Source organism: Sarcophilus harrisii, chromosome 1 (assembly GCF_902635505.1).
Source record: "Sarcophilus harrisii chromosome 1, mSarHar1.11, whole genome shotgun sequence".
In the NCBI taxonomy this organism is placed as follows: Eukaryota; Metazoa; Chordata; class Mammalia; order Dasyuromorphia; family Dasyuridae; genus Sarcophilus; species Sarcophilus harrisii.
In genome coordinates this window covers 548,840,025-548,867,592 of record NC_045426.1, presented here as the reverse complement: position 1 = coordinate 548,867,592, position 27,568 = coordinate 548,840,025, and the positions used below count along the sequence as shown (strand labels likewise).

The following is a 27,568-nucleotide window of genomic DNA, read 5'->3' as shown; positions in this document are numbered from 1 at the left end:
TTTCAATCCTGACTTGCTTATTAATGCTTCCATTCTGATGGGGCTACATTTCTCAGCAGCCTTTAAAAATTACCCCTCCAACAATGAGCTTTGTCAGTTTGCCCATAGTGACAGGTAAGCTCCACAAGGGCAGGAACATATCTTTATTCCCAGTAGCTAACACAGTGCAGCTGCAAATCCTGGGCACAGAAAATTGAATTTGTATTTGAGTTTCCTAAAAGCACTCTTGATCCATATCATAGAAATAACAGATGTTTTAGTTAAATAGTTTTATTGAAAAAATATTTACATTTCAACATTAGGCCATTAAAAAAAAAAAAAAAAGAAAAGAAAAGAAAACAAATCCCAAAGCATTTTTAGTCAGCTCAGGAGAACGTTTGCAGTGAACTGTAGTCACCTCTGAAAAGCCCATGTTCAGTCAGTACACCATGTCTATGTTTAAAAGAAGGGCTCACATGGAATGCACTGGAGTACCACAGTGTTTATGCCACAAATCAATGGCTTTGCTCACAATTGCATCTGAACTGTCTTGAGGGATCTGTGAAAAAGTAGAAAGAAAAAAAAAAAAAACATCTTGTGACATCTATACTTTTGCAGTAGATAGAGCACTGGAGCTTATCTTACTGAATTCAAATACAGCCTCAGACACTTATAAGCCGTGTGACCCTGGACAGTCACTTAACTCTATTTGCTTAGTTTCCTCATCTGTAAAATGAGTTGAAGAAGGAAATGGTAAACCATTCCAGGATATCTGCCAAGAAAACCCCAAATGGGGTCATAAAGAGTCAGTCTCACCTGAAAAACTACTGAACAACAAATCACATTGTTAATTTGTGTTAGGACTCTAGTGCACTAAAACCCCTAAGTCTTTTTCAGATAAACTATTATCTAACAATATTTCATAAAGCTGTTTTTGTTTTTAGAACATTAGAAATTTTTTAAAATTTTATTTTACTTAATAGTATTTTATGAAACTTTTTTTTTTAACTCTAGCAAAGAAGTTTGCATTTATACTAATATATCAAGCATCTGTGATCACATCTAAGTGAGGAGGAATTAAATCATCAAAGCAAAGGCATTGTTTATTGAAAAGTGACTTGCTCATGGTTGCATAACTAATAAATACTGGAAGCAGGACTGGTACCATCATCTGAATGACCGCAAGTTCAGCACTCCATTCATCTTCCACTCTAATGGTCCACATTTGGCATTTATCTTTTATTTCATTTCATCTTATTAGATTCAGTCCAATGTTTCAGCTTGTCAAGACCATATTGGATCTCACTCTGTCATTTATTTAACACATTAGCTATCTCTTCCATTTTTGGGACTCTGCAAATTTGATTAAAAAATATGATGCATGCCTTCTTCTAATAATTGATATGAACATTAATAGTACAAGGAAATGATGACAGCCTTGGGACAATACACTCATAATTCTTTGTGAAACCAATAGTGACCTATTAAGCTACTTTGGGACTGGTCATTCAACCAGTTTCAAATCCACCTAATTACAGTAGCATCTAGCCCTTAATTTCCTTAACTAGATTTTGCAATACTCTATAGGTTCTCATAACTGAATATGCAAAATTGTTACTAATTATCAATAAATGTTTGATTTGTATATCTGTTTTATATACCTAGATACTCGGGGTCATGTAAAAATTTCTCAAGAGAAAAGGGATAATGAGTGGGAAAAGTTTTAAAAGCCCTGATCAAGCCCATCTCTTGTCATTTTATTCACAAGAATAGCATGAGAAATTTTGTCATTTGCTTTGTTAAATCCAGATTAACAGTATCTGCAGCCTTCTCCTTAACTATATACTTTATCATCCAATAAATACTATAATTTATTATTGGGAGTAATAGTTTGTATACTGAGAAAATCTAGGTACGTAGAGAATCTACTTTGTTTTGTTGGTCAAAATAAAACAAATGCTTCTATAAAAACCAGAGGACTGGACCAGAATATCTCTAAGGCTCTTTCTAGCTCTCTGTCTTTTGTCATCCAATTGTTTTTGACTCTTGTGATTCCATGAACCATAGTATGTCAATACTGTCCACAGCGATTTCTTGGCAAAGATACTAGAATGTCTGTCTGTCATTTCTTTCTCCAGTGAATTAAGGCAAATAGAGGTTAAGTGCCACATAACTAATGAGTGTCTGAGGCCAATTTTTTTAAGTTTAAAAAGCCCTGATCAAGCCCATCTCTTATCATTTTATTCACAAGAACAGCATGAGAAATTTTGTCATTTGCTTTGCTTAAATCCAGATTAACAGTAGCTATAGCCTTCTCCTTAACTATATACTTTATCATCCAATAAATACTATAATTTATGGTATATACTATAATTTGTTATAGCATAATAGTATTATAGCATAATAGTCTTTTCTGAATCTAAGCCCACTTCTCTGTTCTCTAAGCCACCCAGATGCCTCGAGGTCTCTATCCCTGCTCCTAAAATTCTATGAAATAGTTGCTGAATGAGCAAATTAAGGTAAAATATACTTACATTTTCCAAAAACTTTGTGATTTTTTCGGAGTTGTTCAATGCCATTACTTTTATTTTAAAAGTTAATAAAATTTCCACAGCAACAAAAACTAAGATCTTGCAGGAACCACTTATAACTTTGTCCCAAACTCTACAAAAATAAAAATATTCAATTAAGTGATACTGCTGAGTTTTAAATTATTAAAATTTCTTCAAAATCCAAAGTTATTCCTTATTTCCACTATTAATCTTGTCAAAGGATCATTTATAAATGGGCATTCATTGGGGCAGCTAGGTGGCGCAGTGAATAGAGCACCAGCCTTGAAGTCAGGAGGACCCGAATTCAAATCAGACCTCAGACACTTAACACTTCCTAGCTGTGTGACCTTGGGCAAGTCACTAAACCCCAAGTGCCTCAGCAAACAAACAAACAAACAAACAAATAAATAAATGGACATTCATGAAGTATTTCAAGTTCCATTGAATTTATCTTAGTTATGATTGATTAGAAATAAGAAGAAAAGAAAAATACATTTACATACCAGCCTACAATGAATCTATTACAACTCTTACCTCTAATGTTCCCCTTTGAAATTAGAGATTTACCTTCCCTCATTTCTTTGCAAAACTGGAGGATTACAGGGATTATGCATTGTATATGTCAGAATTTTTTTCCATATCTTGGTTAATTTTGCAAAACAAGTTTTCCCCCTCTTTTTTGTTCTTTGTAACAGAGAAGGAAAAGGGATATATGGAGAAATTTAGATGATGTAAAAACAAAAAGCAAAAAAAATGTATTTTTTAAAATGTAATTAATACAAAACAAAAGAAACTGGTACTTAAATTAATGCTATAAAAAGCAATAAAGAAGTCATATTCTTTGACTCAGTGATTCCATTGCTAAAGAGGTTAATGATAGAAAGTTCTCATATGCATCAAAATATCCATAACAACTCTTTCTGCAGGACAAAGAACTAGGAGCAAAGTAGATGTTCATTTGGGGAATGGTATATGAACATAATGGAATACTATTGAAACACAAGAAATGTAGAATACAAAGAATACAGAGAAGCATAGGAAGGATTATATGAACTGATATATAGTGAATTAAGCTGAACCAACAAAATTATACAATGTTTACCATAAGGTAAATTGGAAGAAATACAAAATTAAACTGTATACTTATAATGACTCAGCCTGACCTTGGAGAAGAGTTTAGAAAACATACTTCCCTCCTTTCTTTGTAGAAATGGGGGACAACAGATGGGAAACACTACATACATCTTCCAATGTTGTTGATGTGCAGGTTAATTTTGTTGAACTGATTTTCAGAAAATCTTTCTTTTCTGATTCTTTGCTACAAAAGATGGATCATTGGATATGGCAAAGTATGTATTCAGACATAAAAGTATTGTAAAAATAAAGGATATGAATAAAAATTATATTTATGGTTCAATACATGGGGATTGACTAGTATGGTGTTTGGAAGTGCATCCTCAAATTCAATTCATTTTCTTTACAACTTGCTCATAATGATATTGCAATGAAGTCACATATTTCTGAATCCATTCTTAGAACTGAGCTCCATGATATTTATAAGAAAAACTGCTCTTCTATGTAAGTCCTCAGTATTGTGAGTTTTACAATTTCTTGTTGAGTTATTTCAGTCATGTCCAACTCTTCATGACCTCGTTTGGGATTTTCTTGGCAGAAATACTGGAATGGTTTCCATTTCCTTCTTCAGTTCTTTTAACAGGGTTAAGTTACTTGCATAGGGTCACCCCAACAGTAAGTATCTGAAGTCAGATTTGAACTCAGGAAGAAATACTAGAATGGTTTCCATTTCCTTTTTCTGCTCTTTTAATCAATAAGGAAACTGAATAACAGGATTAAGTTACTTATATAGGATTACCCAGATAGTAAGTGTCTAAGGTCAGATTTGAACTCAAGAAGATGAGTCTTGCTGACTTTAGGACCAGCACTTTATCCTATTTTGCCATCTAGCTGCCCCTTTATGATCTGAGGACCCTCAAATAAGAAACTGTAATAAATCATGCAATGCTATACTATCTTAATAGGAAGGAGAAATAATACCATTGCATTGTTTGCAAAAAATGGTGCTTCTAAATCATTTTTTTTTTCTTGAGAGAAAATTCATACTCTATTTGAGGAGCAGAGGAGCAGGAGTAGTTTATCTTCTTCTCATTCATTCATCCTTTTATTCATTTAATAAACATTTACTAAGTGCCTATTTTGTTCAATACACTGTGCCAGGTAATGAGGAAGATAAAATGACAAATAAGAAACAATCCTCTGAGGTGCCTGTTCAATCAAGCAATGAATTATTTATTAAGCACTTACTATATGCCTGCCATATGAGAGACTGAGGCTACGTATATAATGAATGATTATAATTGCTAATAATAATTAATAATAGGAATGGTTATATTTCTATTTTATTTCCATTTATATAGTGCTTAAAAGTTTACACAGTGCTTCACATATATTAATCTCCTCTGGTGCTCACAACAATCCTAAGAGGTAGCTGCTGTCATTATAATCCCTTTCTTACGGATGAAGACCCTGAAAATGCAAGGGTTGAGCCGCTCAGTGTCACAAAACTAGATAGGGTCTGATGCAGGATTTGAATGGAGGGCTTTCTTTATATCAGTCACCCGAGCTCTATCAACAGCACCACCTAGCGACCTCCGAATGAAACAATCTTTATTCTCATTGGGTTTACATTGTAACAGGGGAAATAACAGGCACTTACTAAATAGTTACAGAATAAATGCCAATAAATAAGTAGTTAAATAAAAGGTAGTTGAAGAGAGAGGGCAGTAGTAGCTAGGGGAAATCAGGGAAGGCTTCCTGTAGAAGGTAGTGTTTAGTTGTGGCTTACAGGGAGAAACTAGGTAGCATGGGCTTGGAATCAGGATTTTTGAGTTTAAATTCATTCTGGCACTTCCCAATTGTATAACCGTAGATAAGTCATTAAACTCCCTGTTCGCAAGTAAGTTTCTTAATTTGTAAAGTGGGATCATAACACCTACCTCCTAGGATTGTTGTAAGGACAAATAATATATTTGATTTTAACATTTTTTTTTTTTTTGTAAGACAAGTGAGGTTAAATGACTGGCCAAGATCGCACAGCTAGGAAATGTTAAGTATCTGAGATGAGAATTGAACTCAGGTCCTCCTAACTCCAGGGTCAGTGCTCTATCTACTGCATCGCCTAGCTACCCCTTAAATGACATATTTGTAAATCATTAAAGGTCTAATGCAAATTCTGGCTGTTATTATCATTACCATCATCATCATCATCAAGGGATTTTATGAGGTAGAGTGTGGAGACTGCATTCCAGGCATAGTCAATCAGCAAAAGCAAAGAGATGAGAAAAGGAATAATATAAGAAGCAAAGAGAAAGCTATTTGAGCTGGTTCCCAAGAGTGTGAATTAGGGAGCAATGTCCAATAAAGCTGGAACAGTAGGTTGTGACAAGGTTGTGAAGAGCTTTAAAAACACTAAATGAAAGTGTTTATATTTGATCCTAAGGAAAAAATAAAACCATTTATTAAGTAAGAAAATGACATGGTCTGATCTGTACTTAAAATCAACATGAATTCCTCACTTTATGTCAACTTTCATGTCCAAGCTGTTGCTAAGGTTTGTTGATTCCATCTTTTCTATCTCTCCAATATGGTCCCTTCCCTCCTCTGACACAGCCGTAACTGTGGCACAGATTCTCATCTCATGCCTTGATTATTGCTGGTGGGTCAGTCGGCCTTAAGTCTCTCTCCATTCCAAACCATCCTCCATTCAGCTGTTAAAGTGATTTTTTTTCTAAAACATGTCAATCCCCTACTCAATAAACTCCAGAGTGCTTCCAAGATCAAATACAAAATGCTCTGTTTGACATTTAAAGCTCTTCATAACCACACACACACACACACACACACACACACACACACACACACTGCTTTCCAATCTTCTTATACCTTCTTCCTCAGTGACACTGGTGTCCTAATTCTTCCACAAACAAGACACTTTATCTCTCAGTTTGGGCTTTCTCTCTAGCCTAGAATGCTCTCCCTCCTCAGCTCTGAGTTTGACCTCCATGTCTTCCTTTAAATCTCATTTAAAATTCTATCTTCTACAAGAAGCTTTCCCCAACCCCTCTGCATTCCAGTGCCTTTCCTCTGCCAATTTTTTTCTTATCTAACATGTAAATAGCTTACTTCCCATACATTTATCTGCATGTTGTTTCCCCTATAAGATTAAAAGCTCCTTGAGGAGAGGAACCATTATTTTCTCTTTTTGTATCTTCAGTGCTTAGCACGATGCCTGACACATAGTAAGCATTTATTAAATGTTCATTATATGATAGATGTTTATCGATTGATTGACTGGAGTAGAAAGAGACTTGAGACAGAACGATTAGTAGGACATGTTTGCAATTGTCTAATGTCAGATGAGAATCTGAGCTAAAGTAGTCATTGTGTGAGTAGAAAGAAAGGGTCATACAAGAGAAATGTCATGGAGACAGAAGATTTGATAATTAGAAGAATGAGGAATTGAGAACAATGCTGTTTATGAAGAGAATGGAAGAAGCCTTTGTCAGGCAGAGAAATCCAGAAGTAGAAGAGCTTAAAAGGAAAGACAATGAGTTCTGTTTTGGACATGTTAAGTTTGAGATGCCTAATACAAGTAATGTTGATCAACAGCAGAGCCCAAGTCTTCACAATCTGCCAAAGAAATACTTGCCTCTGTAAACTGGATTCAGGTAAACAACCGGCAAAGCACTTCTGGAACCAGAGATCATAAGGCAGTTTGGTTACCGCAGAACACATCTTCATATGATTCAGGAGACGGCTATCTTCAAGATTCAAGTACTGTTCAAAAACCTTTGGCTAAAGGAGACAAAAAGAGAAGGGAGAAATGTTCAATGATATAAACTATATCAGCTGATATATAGGATATGCTGAAAATCTTCTAACTGTTAAATTAAAGCAAGTATTATTCACACTTAACCTGGGCAGACATAGTCCCCCAAGCAAAAATCTGTCAATCAGATTAAGCTTATTAACAGTCCTTTTTTAAAGTTCTAAGACTCAAAACTAGGGAAAGATATAAACAGTAAAGAAGAGGAAACGAGAGAAAAAGATAAGAAATAAGACATGAGACAGGAGGTCTAGAAAAATTGGAAGAGAGAAATACATGTGGTAGACAGAATCCTCTTTTAGCCTCAGCAGCGTCATCTATGGGGTGAGACGGTTGGAACAGGTGACCTGTGAGGTCCTTTTTAGCTCTAAACCTATCATTCTAAAATTCTAATGGATAAAGACTTAGAATCACTAGTGATCATGTCTTTGTCCCAGTTCAAACAGCAACTAGCTATGTGACTTTGGATTAATCACTTAATCTCTCAGATCTTCAAGTTCCCAATCTACACTAAATTATGTGATTATGGATAAGTCATTTGATCTTCTGAGATTCAGTTTCTGCACTGATAAAATGGGGCTAGATTTTTGTCCTTATAAATTTTGTCCTCATATATCATGACAAAAAAGTTTTTAAATTTGTAGAGTACTTTGTAGGACTTAAAATGCTTTATAATTCTATGATCCCAATTTGTATCTCTTTTTTATTTCTTTTTTTTTTAGGTTACACATGTACATTCATTTTTTACATATTTCCATATGAGTCATGTTGGGAGAAAAAAATCAGAACAAAAAGGAAAAATCATGAGGAAAAAAAAAAAAAACAGAAGAAAAAAGGTGAAAATAGTGTGCATTGGTCCACATTCCATTTCCATAGTTTTCTCTTTAGATACAGATGGCATTTTCCATCCAAAGTTTACTGGGATTGCTTTGGATCACTGAATTGCTGAGAAGAGCTATTCTTACATACCAAGTATCTAGGTCTATCATAGCTGACCATCACACAATTTTGTTGTTGCTGTGTATGGCATTTTCCTGGTTCTGCTTGCTTCACTTAGCACCTGATTTGTATTTCTCAGTTATAATTAGTACAAAGAAAACCACCAAAAATTAGCAGAACTCAGCAAGACATAGAGAAAAGAAATTTTAAAGTGTTACAGTTTTAAGAATAATTTAAAATGCATTTTTTAAAATGACATTAAATTAGCACCTTCAAAACAGTGAAATTTACACATTTTAGCATTCTAGTTTGGCCAATAAATAGAGAGTTCTTCCCAAAATTATATTTACTATGGTCTCAATAATATCTCCCACATTTTCAAAGATTTTCTGAGTTTGGGCATAAGCCGCTGTGACTTCCAGTAGGGTTAGCTTTAGTCGACAGTTTCCTGAGCTGCCTCAAGCAAAAATTCATCACCAACTTCTAGTGATGAGCACAGTCTTTGAGAACTAAAGGTCAAATCCACATCACTTTGAAGCAATAGAGTATAAATTTTAGCATAAGTTTTCAAGGTCATATATCTGCAGTTTCAGGAAGAAGAAATGAGAGGAATTTAAGAAATTAATAATAATTGCTTCACAAAAATTATCCTATTAAAGCCTTATAAACATTAATATGTAAATAATTATATTAGCAATAGTAATAGAAATAATAATAATTAATAGTAGCCAGCATTTATATGGCATTTTAAGAGCTACAAAGTACTTTGCATATTTTAATATCAATTTGTCATGATATATGAAAACAAAAATCTAGCCCCATTTTATCAATTAGGAAACAGTCTCCAAGGAAGAAAATGACTTAGTTATCATTACACAGCTACTAAGTATCAGAAGTAAAATTTGAACCCAGAGTTTCTGCCTCAAGATCTCTATCCACTATACCATCTCAATGGCTGGTTTGGGGGCAAGGATCAGGAAGATGAGAAGACAGGAAATAGTTTGAATTGCATGGGGACTAATTTAGGTTAACCTCTGACTTCTCTCTGGCTTATTTTACTATTTATCTTGAGCTATACATATTTGTGCACATGTTACATTCCCTAGTAGAATATAAACAGGACATGTTTCATCCATCTTTGTACTCCCCCTGCATATGTAGCACAGTACAATAAACAATGATGCTGACCTAATGTTTATTGACTATAACTAGAAAAAAAGTCAATAAACTCGTTTACAAAAAGCTTTTTTATCATGAGAATTTTTCAGGACTTAGAATAACTATGGCAAAAGAGAGGCATAGCCATTTTATAGCCTAAGATAGTATAGCTCAAAGGTTCTTAACTCTTTTTGTTTCATAGATCCCTTTGGTAGTGGAGTAAAAACTGTGGACCCCTTCACAGAACAATAAATATATAATGTATAAATGCAAAAATACAGAAATAAAATATATGGTTTTTCAAAGGAAACTAATTATATTGAAGCAAACATCAAAATATGGAGAAGAAATATTTAAGCATCTTAAGTTAAGATCCCCTGGCTAGATTACCTATGAAATCATGTTATGCCTTGTAGCTTTTATGCAATTTTGACAAAGTCCTTGTGTATATGGCAGCAAGTTTATCTATGAGAGAACAAGATTTCAGTGAGTCTTCTAAAGGGGCGCAAAGGTGTTGGTGGGATCCAGTGATTCAGAACACTGAACTATAGTTAGGGTGCACATCACCCTGGTATGTGCTGTCCTTATTCTCATGACAAAAAGTCCTTTTTCTATCCGTAATCCTTTAGATTTTGGAAAGATCTTTGCTTTGTGATCGCAATTTTGTTTGGCAAGGTTTTAAAAACCTAAGAAGATAACTTAAGAAGTTAATGATAACTGTAAAAGGATGGGTAGGAAAAATCCATATTGTAAATTTTTTAAAAGTTCACACTGTTTAACCAAACAGAGAAGTTTAAATAAATTTAGGAGAAAGACAAATCTCAGCACAATCACTGGTCAGCTTTTATTTATGCTTAGCAAAGGCTTTTCTAAAAACCTCATAACTATTTAGTTCTACCAATATTGGATTCCATTGGAAATTTGAAACCTGTGAAATGCCTTGAAGAAAAATGAAATTACCATGGATTATAAGTGTACTACCTTTCTGATAACATATTTTCCCCTGTTCTTCCTTTAAAAGTGCTGACTATACCATTATTTCAACTTCAAGAATCTGGGAAGCACTGCACTGTCCAAAGTCACTGGAGTAACCAGAGAAAGTAGGTAAGGAAGCGCTGGTAAATTCTGGAGATTATAATTGAGTTTAGAAGTAAGAATTACATTACATAAGGCCATACTTAATAAATACAATCAATAAATATCCTCAACCTTATTTGGTATCCTCATGTAATAATGATCTTTATACATACATATATACACATATATACATATATATTTTTATACAAAGCAATCATGTCACTTCTCAAAAAGTGTTAGAATAAATGGAAAAAAATGAAAAGAGCAAGAAACGAAGAAAAAAGGCATCATGTCATAGGGGAATGAGTAATGGCTCTTGAGGCAGAAGACTGGGTTCAAATATTGGCTTTACCTCTTATTAAGAATATTACCCTGAGCAATTCACTTAACATATCTGCATCCCAATTTCCTCAGCTGTAAAGCTTGTTCTGTTAGTTTTGATTGTCTTATTCTTTGTACCCCAATCTGAGGTCTTATTAGCAAGATTCTAGATTTGCCTTTCCCTTTTTCAGCTCATTTTACAAGTAAGGAAACTGGGACAAACAGGATGAAATGACTTACCCACAATCCCTTAAGTGACCTTAAGGTTAAGTGACTTGTCCAGAGTTACACAGCTAGTACATATCTGAGGCCAGATTTGAATTTATGAAGGTGAATACTCCCAATTCCAAGTCCAGTGCTCTCTCTATTGTGCCATATGTCTGCCCTAGTGGAATGACTTACAAAACCACAATTGGACATTATTTTTTATTTTTATTTATTTTGTTAAACATTTCCCAATTACATTTTAATCTAGTTCATCTGTACTTGGGAGTTTTTCAAGCCTCAGTCAGCCTGACTCTGACTGAGATAATCTCAAAGTACTTTCCAGCTCTAAATCCAAGATATAATGATATTATGAAAAGCAAAAGGAAAAGAATCATTCCTCATCCTGACCAATATAAAAGTAGCCACTTAGTTGTGTATTAAACATTAGACCCCTTCTATAGGCACTTGGACGTAGGCCACAAATAATAGTTACTGGGGGAATCAACTCTCACCAGCAACAGCCCTAAAGGATCATAAGAGTTCTAGGACACCTGTTAGCCTCACTGTCTACCTCCTACCCCCTCCCCAAGACCAAAAAAAACACTTCTCACCAGCTGGGGTAAGGAATCCCGGAACTTGTTATTTAATTGGTTCACAAAACATCTGACAAGCCAATAACAATCAACATTATCTTCAACCATCTCTTCCATAGCCTTGGCAATGGCAAGAAACACTTCATCTTCTGGTTCCTAAAAGAAAAAGAACACATTAATTAAATGGGAAGTGGAAAGGAGGGAAAGAATATATTTTTCTTCAATAAAACTGTATTTTCTTTAATTTAATTGACTGGGCCTCTCAAAATGTATGTAAACAGAATGCTTTTCCTTGGTGTTGAGTTTTTGATCTTCACTCTCTTCCCTGTGAAGGACTTTACTCACTATCTCTCAATCCTTCTCACACATTAACTTCTCACATTCTTAACAAGAAGGAGGCCATCCCTGCCATTGTACTAAAACAGTTCTTTCTAATGCAGTGAATGACCTCTTTATTGAAAATTTTAAAAGTCTGTTTTCAGTCCTCATGTTCTTGATCTTATTGTAGCTAATGATGATAACTAACATTTATATAATATCAACTATGTGCCAGGCATTCTGCTAAGCATTTTACAAATATTGTCTCATTTGATCATTGCAACAAATATGTATGTATACATGTATAAACATGCATGAATGTATACATATATGTGTGAATACATGCCATGAAATGTGTATGCATTATGCAATGCAAATATTGTATGCATGTATATGATATATATATGTGCATACAGTGCCTGTTTTGTGTGCTTATTCACACATGTGTGTGCACTTATATGCTGTTTGCAAGTACATGTGTGTACATGCATATATGTATGTCTGTATTATATACCTATATGTATATACCTGTGTATTATGTATGTGTATGTATTGCATATCTACAATCCTGCACATGTATGTACATTCATGTATGCGTATATGCACATGTGTACATATTTTTATTGAGAGACAAAACAGCGAATTTACATTATTCAATTGCTTAAATCATATGATCTGTGAGAATTTTTAAATCAGCAAAATTTAAAGAATTATCATTTCCAAGGGGAAAGAAAACTTTTTCAGTATGTTTTTGTTACAGAAAATACACTTGAACAATGATAGAAAGAAACACTTAAAGCTAGGAAGCACTTGACCTCTTTGGAAATGAAATCATCCTTTCATGGCAAAAAATAGAAAACTAACTTAAGAAAGTAATATTATTAGAGCAGCTAGATGGTAGAGTGGATAGAATTCTGGCCCTGAAGTCAGGAGGACCTGAGTTCAAATCCAGCCTCAGAGACTTAATATTTTCTAGCTATATGACCCTGGGCAAATCACTTTATCCCAATTGCCTCAAAAAAAAAAAAAGTAATATTATTATGCCATTTTACAGATAAGGAAGGTGAGACAGTTAAGTGGTTTGCTCAGGGTCACATACCTAATAAGTGTCTGAGATGCATTTGAACTTAGACCCAATGAGAGCATTCACTGCACCATCTGACTGCCCCAGTAGCAGATGTCCAAATTACATTTGATGCTGCTGACAGTACCGTCTGTTCCCTGAACATCTGTGGCACTATATGCTGTTATGAGTCTCCTAACTCTTTGCTTACTCCTTTTCTGTCTCTTTTGCTGGCTCTTCATCTTCCTTTTGACCCATAAATATGAATGTTCTTTTAAGAGGATATCTTTGGTCTTCTGTTCAAAAGAAAAAAAAATTCGTGGCCACTTTACTCATATAGCTGAAAAACTTAATCAATATATCCACCAATTAAAGAATAGTAAGAATAAATCATAGTATATTAATGTAAAGCAATTCTATGCTGCCACAAAATTATATGTATAAAGAATATAAGAAAACATGGAAAAACTTGAGAAGGATTAACAAACCAAAAAAAATCTACCATTAAAAAAATAAAGATAACAAAGCATAAAGAAATGACATTTGAGATGGAATTGAAGGCATACAAGGTAACCTCCTTTCTGTCTGTTTGTTTGATCATAGAATTACAGAATTAGAACTGGATGAGGATTAAAAACATGTTTTCTGGGACAGCTAGATGGCACAGTGGATAAAACATCAGCCCTGGAGTCAGGAGGACTTGAATTCAAATCCAGCCTCAGACACTTAACACTTACTAGCTGTGTGACCCTGGGCAAGTCACTTGACTCTAACTGACATGCAAAAAAAATAAAATAAAATAAAATGGTGTCTTCTGGAAAACTGACCCTGGAAGATTGACCCTGACAGAAGACTATGAGGATGAAGATTCGACCCCAAAGAAAGGTACAACCCCAAGAAAAGGCACAACTTGAGAAGCCCAAAAGTACTATGGTAGTTCAGTAGGGATAAGAGGTCAATAAAGGCTGGGTGACTTGACCAATGTCACATCAAGTAATAAAAGAAGAGAGATGGGATTTGAACCTAGAGTAGCTCTCTCTTTAATGCAGAAGTCTTCCTATTGTTCCATACTTTCATTGACTATACTTCATTAAAATGCATATTTTTAATTATCAATAGTTAAATTAAAGGCAAATTTATATAATATTTATCTATGCATAATTAATCCTGATTGAGTTTGCCCACACACACCTTAATAAAAAAAAAAAAACCGTTACAAATACATGTAAAATTCAGTAAATAGAATAAAAATGGGGGGAGGAGGGAAGCATGTTATGATATCAATGTTTTCTTTCTCCCTAACTGACTGGTATAGAAATGTTTCAAATCGGAGAGCTTTGGTTGGAAGTTGATTGCATTTTGGGTATGGTAATTGGTTGAACAGTGCTTGATATAGCTGGATTTATAGTGATAAACTTCTTTCACATCAAGTTCAACATTACAAAAAAAACTAAGGAAGGGTGTAAGAAGAATTAGAAGTTATAGAAGTCTAAGACAGTCTTGTAAACATTCTAAGCATTTGATAAACCTAATACAAGTTCTATAATAACACCACAGATAAATCATCAGCAATTCATTTATGTTTCAGAGACCATCAGGATTCCTTTTTTTTTTTGTATATAGTTTAATTATGTTTACCTGTGTACCTAGTCTTTCCCCCAACAGAATGTAGGCTGCTTGAGGAAAAAGATATTCAGGGTTTTGCTGTGGTTTGTTTTTTTGTATCCCCAATACAGGGCCTGACATATATTGATGATCAGTTGTTTTCAGTCATATTCAACCCTTCATGATCTCTTTGGGACTTTACTGGCAAAAATGCTACAGTAGCTTGCCATTTCCTTCTTCTGTTAATTTTACAGATCAGGAAACTGAGGCAAAGAGAGTTAAGTGATTTTCCCATAGCTATTAAGTATCTGAGGCCAGATTTGCACTCAGGGAAATGAATCTTCCTGACTCCTGGCCCAGTACTCTATCCACCAAGCCACCTAGCAGATTCTAGCCAACCTATAAGACATTAAATAAGTGCTAGGAGCTATCTGAATTACAAAAAGGTTAAGTGACTTAATTTGCTAATAAGTGTCAGTGAAGTCACCTGGTCAGTTGTGCCATGAATCTGAAGACAGGAAACCGGGAATTCAGACATTTATTAACCATATGATCCCTTGCAACTCACCTAGCCTCCTATGCCTTAGCTTATTCATCTATTAAATGGGGGCAATGGACCTGATGGCTTCTAAAGTCCCCTCTGATCTAAGATCTGATGAATTCAGGGATTCTTTTTTTGGGGGAGAAGCAAGAAATTGGGGTTAAGTGACTCATTCAGAGCCCACAGTTAGTAAGTGCTGTGTTTATCACTTCAGGGCAAGTACTTCAGCCACTGACTACCCCAAATTCAGGTCTTTCTAATTCAAGGGTAGCACTCCATTCACTATGCCAAAATGTTTCTGTTATCAATATTATAATCAATGAATACTATATACTGTCATGAGAACAAGTAACAATATTTTAAAACAAATATAAAATAAAATATTTATAAAATTTTATTTATAAAGTAAAATAGTTTAAGAATATTTTAAAGTTTTACTTCTAGGCATTAATAAAGTCTTTATTTTATGCTACCTTTAAATACAAATTTAAAGTGACTTTGATCTGATAGACCCTAGAACCAAGATTATACAGATCAAAAGAATGACCATTTCCAAATCTTTCAAAATGCCGTTCAAAACATGAGAGTAAATTCCTTAAGTAAATTTTAGCAAAAGACCTCCGAGAGGCAAGAAAAATGCATGAAAATCTTTTGTTCTCAAATATTATCCCCTACTGAAAATGTTTTGGAATCTTATCTGAGTTAAGCAGTAATGCTTCAAAGTTAAAACCAAACTAAATATTATCTTCTTACTCTGGAAAATATTAAATCCTTTCATTCTTTCATCTGTAGGCCTCCTTTAATATGTTTCTGAGTTGTATACAAATTTAGGTGTATATAGAAAAGAGCAAAAAAAGATAACTTTCCTAAATCCTTAATAACATACTCATCAACATGTATTAGAATTAGAATTAGAATTAGAAAATGTATTAAAATCCATAGAAAACATAAAGACAGTTTTCTACTTAAAAAGGGGGGGAGAGAGGGGATACCTTGTTTCTGATAGTATTCGGTGTGTAAAAGCAGAGTGCTTTATGCTGGTCCATAGGACCATTTAAGTAAAAAAGAATTTTAAGTAGAGATAGATCAAGAACTATAACAGGACTAAATATGTACTATTTGAACCAAGAGAACATTGTAACAGCAACAAAATTATATGATGATCAATTCTGATGGACATAGCTTTTTTTAACAATGAGGTGATTCAGGCTAATTCCAATGGTCTTGTGATGAAGAAAGCCATCTGCACCCAGAGAGAGGAGTGTGGGGACTGAATGCAAATCACAACATAATATTTTCACTTTTTGTTGTTGTTTGCTTGCATTTTGTTTTCTTTTTGATCTGATTTTTCTTGTACAGCCTGATAATCATGGAAATATGTATAGAAGAATTGCACATGTTTAATATATACAACAGGAGGGGATGAGGGAGGAAAGAAGGGAGAAAAAAATTTGGAACACAAGGTTTTGCAAGGGTGAATGTTGAAAACTATGCATATGTTTTGAAATAAAAAGCTTTTAAAAATATGTACTACTCATAAAAAATTAATCTTAAGAAGCTACACAAAGGTATTAACTTCATTTTATTAATGCTAAGTAAAATTTAATGGAGATTGCTGAACATTGCTGTTTCACTTGATGAAAATAATAAAGAATAAAGCTTAAATAAAAAAAAGAAAAGAAAAAACTATTATTAAACATATATAAATATATATATATATATATATATATATATACATATATATATATATATATATATATATATATATATATGATTTTTTTCTCTTCCTCTCACAGATTGGATAGCATAATCATTGGGAGAGACTACTAAATGCAGTGATTTGACTATCAATTGTAGTGTTCTCCAAGATTAATTTATTTTTTTTAACAACAGATTTGCCATGTATATTTAACTTGGTTTTTTTTTATTTAAAAAGTAAATGATGCAGTGCTACTGCATAGATATATAGACCTTATAGCTACTGATAGTTGCAAACCTTTATTATTTTCATCAAGGGAAACAAGAATGCTCAGCAATTTCCATTAAATTTCACTTAGTCTTAATAAAATGAAGTTGATACCTTTTGTATAGGTTCTTAAGATTAATTTTTTATGAGTAATACATATTTTTAAAGCTTTTCATTTTCAAACATAAGCACAGATTTTTTTTTTTTTTAACATTTACCCTTGCAAAATCTTGTGTTCCAAATTTTTTTTCTCCCTCTACTCCCCGCCTCATCCCTTCCCTTAGATGCCTAAAAACCTTTCCTACTTAGTGACTTTAATTTTATGATGGCCTTAAGACGGGTCCTGGTTGTTTATAAATGTTTAAGGACAAAACCAAGTGTCAAAGCAAAGCAGTTACCAACCAGAGGAAAGGAAGGACTTCGAGGCAATTTTCCGGATTCTAGCTGATACATGCGCAGGTAGATGTCCACCTGAGGAGTGGAGTCACTGACAAAACGGATGACTTTCAGGGCATGCAGGACATCTGTGTACTGTTCCTTCCGGTACATCATGACCTGAGTATGAGATTCATGATGAGGAGGCAGGATTCCTAAAAAAGAGGAGAAAGCCAGAGCTAGAATCAGAAATCCAAACCCTTCTCAAAGGGGTTGCTAGGAGGAAAATCCCCTGAAAACAAAAACAAAAAAGCTAGATTGGTTCCTACAAAAGAATGAACAACCACATGTATTAACTGTAGAGAATAATTAGTGTAATAATAATAACTGTAGAGAACTCTTAGGAAATTATCATATTCTTAAAGCACTGAGGCTTAAGTTAATAACATCATTGTTGATATAGTCATGAAATTACATGATACCAAAAAGATTCCATGCAGGCTCCTTGAGGGCAGGAACTAAGTTTTACCTCTTTTTGTATTCCCAGTGCTTAGCACAGTGCTTAGCTCATAGTTGGCACTTAATAAATGCCCATTGACTGATTGACATAATCATAGGATCACAGATTTATAGCTGGAAGAGGATATCTAGTCCAACCTCATTTCTGTGCCTTAGAAAAGGTATTTTGACAGTTGTATGGAAAATGAATTGGAAAGCAGACATTATAGCCAATTCAATTGGGAATAATCTAGAGAAGCAGGAAAGAGTCTGAATTTTGGTAGTGGAAGGGCAATTGAGAGAGGGAGAATACTTAGGTACAAGGTTTGTTATGGGAACAGCAATAATACTTAGCTTCTGATTAGTTACTCTAGGACAGGGGGAAAATGTATTAGAATCCATAGGTCATATAAAAACAAAAGTTATCAATAAATTAATCAAAAAAGATTTTTTCTTGTCTGAGAAGAGAAGCAGAGGCCTACTGGGAGCCATAGGCTAAGCTGTTATTTTGTCATTTATTGTTGAGTAACATTTTTCCTAGTTACAATTGAAGGATCAATAATGAAGAGGACATATAAGGAAATGACTTTGGTGTATAAAACAAAAACCAATAATAAAAGAAAAAAAGGAATAAAAGATAATATGGTGGGGGCAGCTAGGTGGTACAGTGGATAGAGCACCAGTCCTGACGTCAGGAGAACCTGAGTTCAAATCTGTCCTCCAACACTTAACACTTCCTGGCTGTGTGATCCTGGGCAAGAAGTCACTTAGCTCCAATTGCCTCAGCAAAATTCCCTCCCAAAATAAAGATAATATGGTAGAGAGAAAATAAAACTGATTAGAGTACCCCAGGGATCTAGGTTCTACTCCTGGTCTTGTTATCATTTGCCATATAATCCTTGGCAAGAAACATCCTCACTTCAGTGTTCTTACTTGAGAAATTAGGATGCCTTCAAATTCCAAATTTGTGATTCTACTTTTGAACACTATGGGCAATAATGTTCTGAATGTTCATTTACCTAAACATAATCTTCACTTACTTTTGTCATCTACATTTTGTCAAGCTGTGATTAAGTCAAAAGAATTTAAAATATTCTCTAAGTTTATCTTATTATAGATTTAAAAGCTTCATTTGAACATCCAATGTAATACCAATAGTGCAGATGGCTTCCCCAAGTTCCTTTAAGTCTCTAACTCAACTACCCTCAAACAAACACAAAATATCATTTGTATGTAGATAGTAAGATTGTTATCTAAGTGCTGAGTCTTTACTGTCCCTTTTCAAATTAGAGGAATCTTCATAAAGAAGAAATGCCAGGGTCTTTGCACAAAAATTTTTCCTTTGCAGAATTAAGAGTCAGTCTGTCTGGTAAAGAGTGAGACATTTCTCTATCTATGACTTAAAACACATAAAAAAAAGATGTTTCTATTCCAAAGTTCTTGTTTTATACATAGTTTCTACATATTCATATATTACACTTAGGAAGAGGTATTTCTTTGAGCCTTGTATCTTTTTATGAGTTTGAATTTAAGCTCTTCTTATTACTACCTATATAATTTTGGTAATTTAACTTCTCTAGATCTCAGTTCTGAACTTATGATAGAAAATGAGGATCCCATTCTTTCTAGTTTCTGATGAGAGTCTGGGCAAATTTGGTTTCATCCATCACTGAATCTGTATGAGTAACCAAAGTGAACTTTTCTTAAATGAATTACCACTGGCCCAGAAATATACTAGCACCAAAATTTCTGCTGTTATTCACAAAGTTGTCCAACATCCAGAACTCCCAAGAAACTGAGTCTAGTGGTGATTCTTCTTTCAAAGGACTGACAAAATAAAAACTGATCATTTCCCATCTTATTAATACTCTGTGCCAGAAACCAAAAGACCACCACCCCAATCTTTGAATTCCTCCAAAATTTTCCAACATTGCTATCAATTAGTTCATCTTCTTCATGGAACTCCAACTTCACCAAGTTACAGTTACAAAATACAAGATGAAGGGATGGCTGTTCTACATACCCTAACAGTGGAAAAAAGTTCATATGTACCTCTAGGCTTTTGAGGAATTCTCTTAGGGCAGTGAAAAGACTAGAGTAACTAAATGACACAATGGATAGAAGGCAGGGCTGGAGTCAGGAAGACTTCCCATGCTTAAAGTGGATCATTGCCCATTCAAGTCCATTTTCAATCTGATAAGATGTTAAATCATGCTAGTGGCCAATATCTCCCAAGATTAAACCTCTTACAGCTCTTTAAAGTCCTACCTAAAAGCACCTTCCACACGAAGCCTCGGTACATGGATGGGAGAGGGAATCTCTGACTAAATGTACAAAGCTTCTCAATATCTAGAAGAGAAAAAAAACCAAAAAATTAGAATGAGACTTACATGACGCTACTAACAGAGTTAAAGAAGAAAGGAGGTTTTCCTTTCTTTTTTAAAAAGATATATTGATTTATTTAAAACTTAAATGCAAAAATAAGAAAAAATAAAATAGAAAAAGGAAGAAAGACAGGGGAAAAAAAAAAAAAATTGTCATGTGCCCAGCAGAACATCAGGGAGGATTCAAAATATGTAACAATAGGTTTCCGTTTCAAGACATATATAAAAATAGAAGACATTATACTTATAACTGTCATCTTTTCTTTGCTTCCTTGTAGGTTTTCTTTTATTCTCCTTTATGTACTTTTTATTTTATTCTTTTTTCCCTTTTCTCCTCCCACTTCCTCAAAGCAGGCTGCAGTTAAGCATGGATATATTTATGTTCATATGTACACACACTTACATATTTATAAATATACTCCTGTACATAGAGACACACATATACATATATATGCCCACAATACATAGATTTAGATATATACACATATGCACATTTTATACACACATACACACACACATATATACAAATACCTCTAAAACAATATTGATTTGGCTGACATAATGTACATTTCTCTGTTGATTGAATATTTTTAAGTATAGTTTTTTTGAACAACTAAAAATATAATAACTCATTTCCTCAGACAAAGAGTTATTATCTGGGTAGACAGGTATGGAACTAGGAATTTTTGTACTCAGGGTACATAGTACAATGAATATCAATCTGATTAGGTATGCACTTTCAGGGAAGACACAAGCCCCCAGTTAACACAAGGTTACTGCCATGGAGATAGTTTATCTCCACTCCCAGAAGAATTGGTCTATTTGGTAACTTCCTAGGTAAATTAATTATTCTGTATAATAAGTTGTTTCTTCAAATCTGATATAAAAGAAAATTGATTATTTGGGAGTAAACTGGAGTGGCAACCCTTACAGAAAGCCAAAGATCCCTTAAAGTTCATTTCATTTTCACAATTCATGACATTTCCAAATGAGCTCTGTTGACTGACTCTCAGGTACTAGACTATAATAAACTATGAAAAAACTTGAAGAGCAAAATTTGGAAAAAAGACAAAGTTCCCAAGGATCAAGAAAGCAGGAGTATTCTCAAGAAGCTCTCTAGCAGAACAAAGGTATTCTCTCCTTTCTCCTACCTTGTTTCCCTCCTAATCCATAAAATACTTCCCAATAGGATAGTCAGTGATATAAAGAAGCCTTTCCCAACTTTCCTCCTCTTCCCTGACAACTGAACTGCTAGATGGTTTTTGAATCACCACTCAGCAATGAGAAGATGAGCTTCCTGGGCCACAGGTAGGCATCTTTCATATTTTGAGTTCTACAAGACTTGACTTTTATTTGAGATTCTTCCCCAGTGGGCCCAACTGTTAAACCCCTATCATACCTAGCAGCCATAACTGCACCCTCCTCTCAATACTAGACTTCTCCTCATCTCCTCCCAAAATTAAATCACCAGACTTTGCCCCATCTCCTTATTTACAAAGTTTTTTGGGTTTTTTGTTTGGTTTTTTTTAATCAGTGGCTCTTTAAATGTCCTCTCATGGGCAAATTTCAAACTCTTGGGTAATTTCTCCAATTTGAAACAAAAGCCCCATTTGGCAACTCTAGTCTAATTCTGCGGCTAACTAAATCTAGGAAAGTCCATATGAGGCAGTTCAAAGAGCACAGCAGTAGGTATCTAGAAAACTGAATTCTAATTTTCACTCTAGCCCTTAATGTGAGAGCTTAAAAAAGGTCTACTGCTTACCTCCCTGGGCCTCTAAGCTCAGCTTTCTTGTTGCCCAAATAGAGATAATAATTTTTATTCTGTAAACTGCTCAGAGATTGCAAAAGATCAGAGATATAAGAAAGTCTTGAAAATTTTAAAACACTGAAAAAGTTAAAAGTTTAAGTAATGTGGTTTATCTAGGTCATATCAGGGTCTATGAACTTGTTTCTTTAACATTTTTATAATAGCTATTTCATTACAATTGGTTTCCTTTGTAAGCCTATATATATTTCCATATTTAAAAGCTGTATTCTGAGAAGAGGTCTATAAGCTTTGACAGAGTACTCAATAGGTCCAAAACATACACACACACACACACACACACACACACACACACACACACAGAAAAGGTGAAGAATCCATGATCTCTAGAAAAACCATGAACATCATTGCTGTTTGGATAGAATCTGAAATACGTGATCCACTAAACTCATTTAGCATTTTCAGAGCACAAGTCATGTCAAGAGCTACTAAAAATACACATTGTTATTGCAAACTTCTATTATGTTATATATTTACAAGTGATATACCACTTCTTCCAGGGAAAAAGGAAAGATCAAGAGATATAGAGAACTGACAAAAGAGAAAGCATCTAGAGTAAATAAATGCTTAGAAAAATGTTCATCACCACTGCAATTGTGTAGGGGCAGGTGGAAGGAAAGTGGAGCTTTCTCTCTCACTAGATTGAAAGTACAATAGCCACTCATGGATGTGAGTCCATTGCTGTTCTGCATTGAAAGTCTGACCTGCTCTGTTTACCCCTCCTTAAGCAGCCTAGAGGCCCCCTGCTTTCAGTGAAATGCCATGTTGTTACTAGGCTTCATACCAATCAACCTTCATCTACTATAGATCAGAATTCTTAAGCTCCTAGATTCCACCAGTCTCAACTTCCCAGTAATAGGGATTACAGTCAGTCCTGTACCACCATGCACAGTAACATAACTACATTAAATTGAAATACCTGAAGCTCTATCTCACACTCAACCAATTAACAAAAATAAATAGAAATGATAAAGCCCTATATTATGTGACTCTAAGGCAGCTAGGTGATGCAGTGGATAGAATGCTAGGCTTGGAGAAAGGAAAATTCATCTTCATCTTCCTGAGTTCAAATCTGGGCTCAGACACTTGCTATCTGTGTGTCCCTGGACAAGTCATTTAACTCAGTTCCTCATCTGTAAAATAAATGAGATGGAAATAGGAAGCCACTTCAATGTCTCTGCCAAGAAAACCCCAAAACATGTCATGAAGAGTTGGATACAATTAAATTGACTCATCAGTAGGTGTGACCCTGGTAGGGAAAATGAAAAATGCACATTTATTCACATATAGATGTGAATGTACAAATTTACAGTCTTAGAGAAGAGGTAGTCAAATTCCCGAGAATTATTCTACCACATTCACAATATTATATATGGGCAACACCCAATCAAGAACCATAAAACTAGCCAAAAAAAATCTTTTATTACAAGAATCCTACTGCAAGTCTAGCCCAAGAGGGAAAATGGAAAAATCAATTTTACAAAGATGTTTTCAGTGATACTGTACATAGGGTTGGAGGGAGGGAATCGTTATTTTTGGTTTTATGTGTTTGCGTGTGTGTGTGTGTGTGTGTGTGTGTGTGTGATTTCATCAACATGGGGAATTTCTGGCAAGGAAATGTCCTTTACTAATGCAGACTGGGAAATCATCTGAAACTTCTAACACTAGGGCATTAAAGTACCACATAGTCTTTATGTATCAGAAATAATATTAAAAATAAAAGCTTGACCATTCAAATTTCCTTTCAAGATATAAACCTATGGCTACCTTTCATTCAAAAACATATAAAGTGGCAATTATGGCTAGATCTCTTTTAAGATTTTCATAGGATAGTTTGTCTTCATTTAGTTGAATTATCTTTTAAAACTCACCCAGAGGATCATCTTTGAGGAGTATTTCCAATGATTTCTTTTCTTCAACACCACGAAATCCAACTTTCTCATAATATACTGAACGAAAGTTTCTCTGAGAATCTTCAGCCATGTTTTACTGTGGGAAAAGAGTGGCAGAGAGCACAGAAGCATTGGAGAAGAAAGAATCATATGAAATAAAGAGAATGAAAATTCTGTCATAATTAACTTCAACTTTTCAATCAAATTGAAACATGACAGCAATACATCTGCCCTTGTTTAAGAAATTTGTGAAAAGTTTCTTTCTTTTTCAAAAATACTAAATGTTATTTGCCATTTCTTTCTTCAGATCATTTTAGATGGGGAAACTGAGGCAAACAAATCATTTATCCAGGGTCACACATCTAGTAAGTATCTAAGGCCAAATTTGAACTCAGGAAGATGAGTCCTCCTAATTCCAAGCCCAGTGGAATTCATTGTACCACCTAACTGCATCAAAGTCACACTGGCATTGAACTTTATCATTTCTACTTATTTCTATTAAATACATGGGTGTGAGATAGAACTTCAGGTATTTCCATTTAAATGTAATTATATTACTAGACATGCTGGTACAGGACTATAATCCCTATTACTGGAAAGTCGAACTAATGGAAATTAGTGGATCTTAAGAGCTCAGGAATTTTGATCTGTAATAGAGTAAAGGTTGATTGCATATCTCTGCTAAGACTAGTAACAATATGGCATTTGCCTGGAAGCAGAGGGCTCCTCCTCTGCTTACGGAGGGGTACAAATTGGAAACAGAGCAGGTCAGAGTTTCCAGACTGAACAACAATAAGATCACATCCATGAGCGGCTGCCATACTTCCAAACTGGAAGAGATAGAAAGACTCAATTTCCTCCCACGATCTCACATAGATGTTCTTTCTTTGTACAAATACATTAATATCTCCCTTAAGTGGAACTCAACTATCCAGCAGAACAGCCTCAAACCAGGAAGTAATCAAGGCCTCTTAATTGTAACATATGTGTGTGAATATATTTGTTACATATTCATATATTTAACATAAACTCTATAATAATATGATATAATATGCTTATATTAATTTATATAGTATATGCATATCTATACACATACATATATATATAACATATATGTGTGTATATATACATATATACCTTATTAGTCCAAATATACTATTTGTCTCTCAATTACAAATCTGGCCCATATAAAGCCCTAGTGATAATAACACTGTTCTTATAATAATGATGATGATAACAATGTTCTTAAAAAGAAATTGGCAAAAGTGACAAAAAAGAAGAAGTGATGACAGAAAGAAGAAAAAATCTTTATTTTAAAAGTCTAAAAGAATTTTCACAGTAAATGTACTTTTAAAATAATATTTTATAAATTTGTTCCATGTATAATAAAAGATTTATATATAGAAAAATTGCTTTTTCCCCCTTTCAAAGAGACACAAATTAAGGCAATAGCAACAGGATAGTTCCTATGAATTAAGTGAAAACCTATTTACTATTACTTTGCTCATAGTTAATTGATTTCCAAACTCACCAAAAATCAAAAGGAGATAGAAAGATTGCTTAAAGGCAAGTTCGATGTGAGCAGCAAGCAATGACAGCTGGCTGGGAAGGAAGAGAGAAAAATTGTAGAAAGCTGATGAGAATTCAAAAAACTGAAAAAGGACTCTGAGGTCATATAATAAAACAAGACCCTATATATACCAATGCCCTTGGGGAATAATCATTCATCATTATGTCTCAACATAGCACAAACGGTAATTCTGCAATGTGGTATAGAAGACAGGGCAATGGATTTAGAATCAGCTCCTGGGTAACGCACTTAATTTCTTTTAGGCTCAGTTTCCTCATATGTAACAAGAGAGTACTGTATATCAAAGGTTTCTAAAGTCCTTTTCAGTGTTTAATCTATGAATTACTAGAGTATATAAATGGCATTCATAATGATTGTTGTTATATATTCAACGGTGTCAAACTCGTGACTCCATTTGAGATTTTCTTAGCAATACTGGAATAGTTTGCCATTTCCTTGTTCAATTCATTTTTACAGATGAGGAAACTGAGGTAAACAGGGTTAAATGACTTGCCCAGAGTGACACAGCTACAAACTCTTGAGAATGGATTTGAATTCAGGTCTTCCTGACTCCATCTCTAGCTACTGCGCTAAGGTCCCTCCCTTAATGTTCTGTAGGATCAGCATGTTTCCAGATTAACTAAAATGACAAAATCCCTTCTGAAAGAACACAGAGGATTTTCGCATGGAAAATCCATGTGTGCAGCAATAAAATCAATCTTTTCCGAGTCCCAAACTTCCACAGGTAGGCGTAGAAAAGTGGACTTGGAGTTGGAGGACCCGGCTTCAAATCCTCATTCTGCATTTATGATCGGTGTGATCAATCTTTGAGCAAGTCACTGAATCTCTCTGGGTCTGAGTTTCTTCTAATTCTAAAATCAGGGGGTTAGATTAAATGACCTTGAAGGTCCTTCCCACTTCCAAATTGACAGTCCAATGAATTCTAAAACCCAAATACCCGCCCATTTTCTTGGAAGCCCCGCCCTCTCAAAGTATCACCTAATTTAGACAATTTAGAGATAAAATTAGGAGGAAGCATCTTACGTTAACGGAGCATCTTGAAGACCTTCCCCAAATTTACCAAACTAGCTCTCACTGCCTGAAGAACTCGGGCCACATGCAATCAGTCTAGGAAAAGAACTAAACAATCACTCTAGGGGCAGTGGCAGACCCAAAAGAGACTTCACTTAGTACCCGTCGCGATTATGAACCCAGAAGAAAGGGAGTGGAGGGGAAGAAAAGGAGGGCAATAAACAGGAAATGAAGGAGTGGGAGCAGATGCAGGGAAGCAGGTGAGAAAGGGCAGTGTTAAGACGCGCTCGGAATTCAGGGGCTCCATCCTTCACCTGGAAGAAAAGAGGGACGGGATGCAGGCAAGGAAGAGAAAGCTCCCCAGGGGCTCAGTCACCTGCGGACGGTAGCGGCCCCGGGAAGCTGAGGAAGCCGAAGAGCAGGAGCAAGAGCAGCAGGACCAGCTGAGGGAAGTGACGGCAGCTCCGGGGGCTGGCCGGAGTGCGGGAGGCGGGCTGGGGGAAGGAGAGGACTGAGCCAGGTCCGCCCCTCTTCGCCCCGCCCAGCCACGATGGATAGATGGGTTGGGCTCTGGGAAGGACCGGAGCTGACTGCTTAAGATAGCTGAGAGTTGCGCCCTCCGACGATTGCTCTCCGTCTTTGAATGGGAATGGAGAAAAGCAGGTCTTCCCAGAAGACCTCTCCAGCCCTGGTCCTTCCCTGCCAGGTTTGCGCTTCCCGTTGTCACTTAGTGGGGAAGAAGCATCCTCTGGGCTTGGAGTCTGCATGCT

General features: G+C 35.0%; 1 protein-coding gene across 5 annotated transcripts; it reads right to left on the bottom strand.

The window, feature by feature from the left end:
• Positions 1 to 283: 283 nt before the first annotated feature.
• On the bottom strand, positions 284 to 27,282 carry TBC1D7 (TBC1 domain family member 7). Of its 5 annotated transcripts, none has more exons than XM_023496326.2 (9): positions 27,113 to 27,281; positions 25,728 to 25,798; positions 24,176 to 24,293; positions 20,364 to 20,444; positions 17,625 to 17,812; positions 11,748 to 11,885; positions 7,258 to 7,403; positions 2,514 to 2,643; positions 284 to 538 (listed from the first exon to the last, which is right to left on the bottom strand). In XM_023496326.2, exons 3-9 carry the CDS (start codon positions 24,285 to 24,287, stop codon positions 452 to 454), a joined length of 882 nt encoding a protein of 293 aa, XP_023352094.1. In that variant the 5' UTR covers positions 24,288 to 24,293; positions 25,728 to 25,798; positions 27,113 to 27,281; the 3' UTR covers positions 284 to 451. The 5 variants fall into 5 exon arrangements, with proteins under 5 accessions (XP_023352094.1, XP_023352096.1, XP_031802700.1 ...); XM_023496328.2 differs by having other exon boundaries at positions 27,175 to 27,281; XM_031946840.1 differs by having other exon boundaries at positions 25,728 to 25,794; positions 27,175 to 27,281.
• Positions 27,283 to 27,568: the final 286 nt, after the last annotated feature.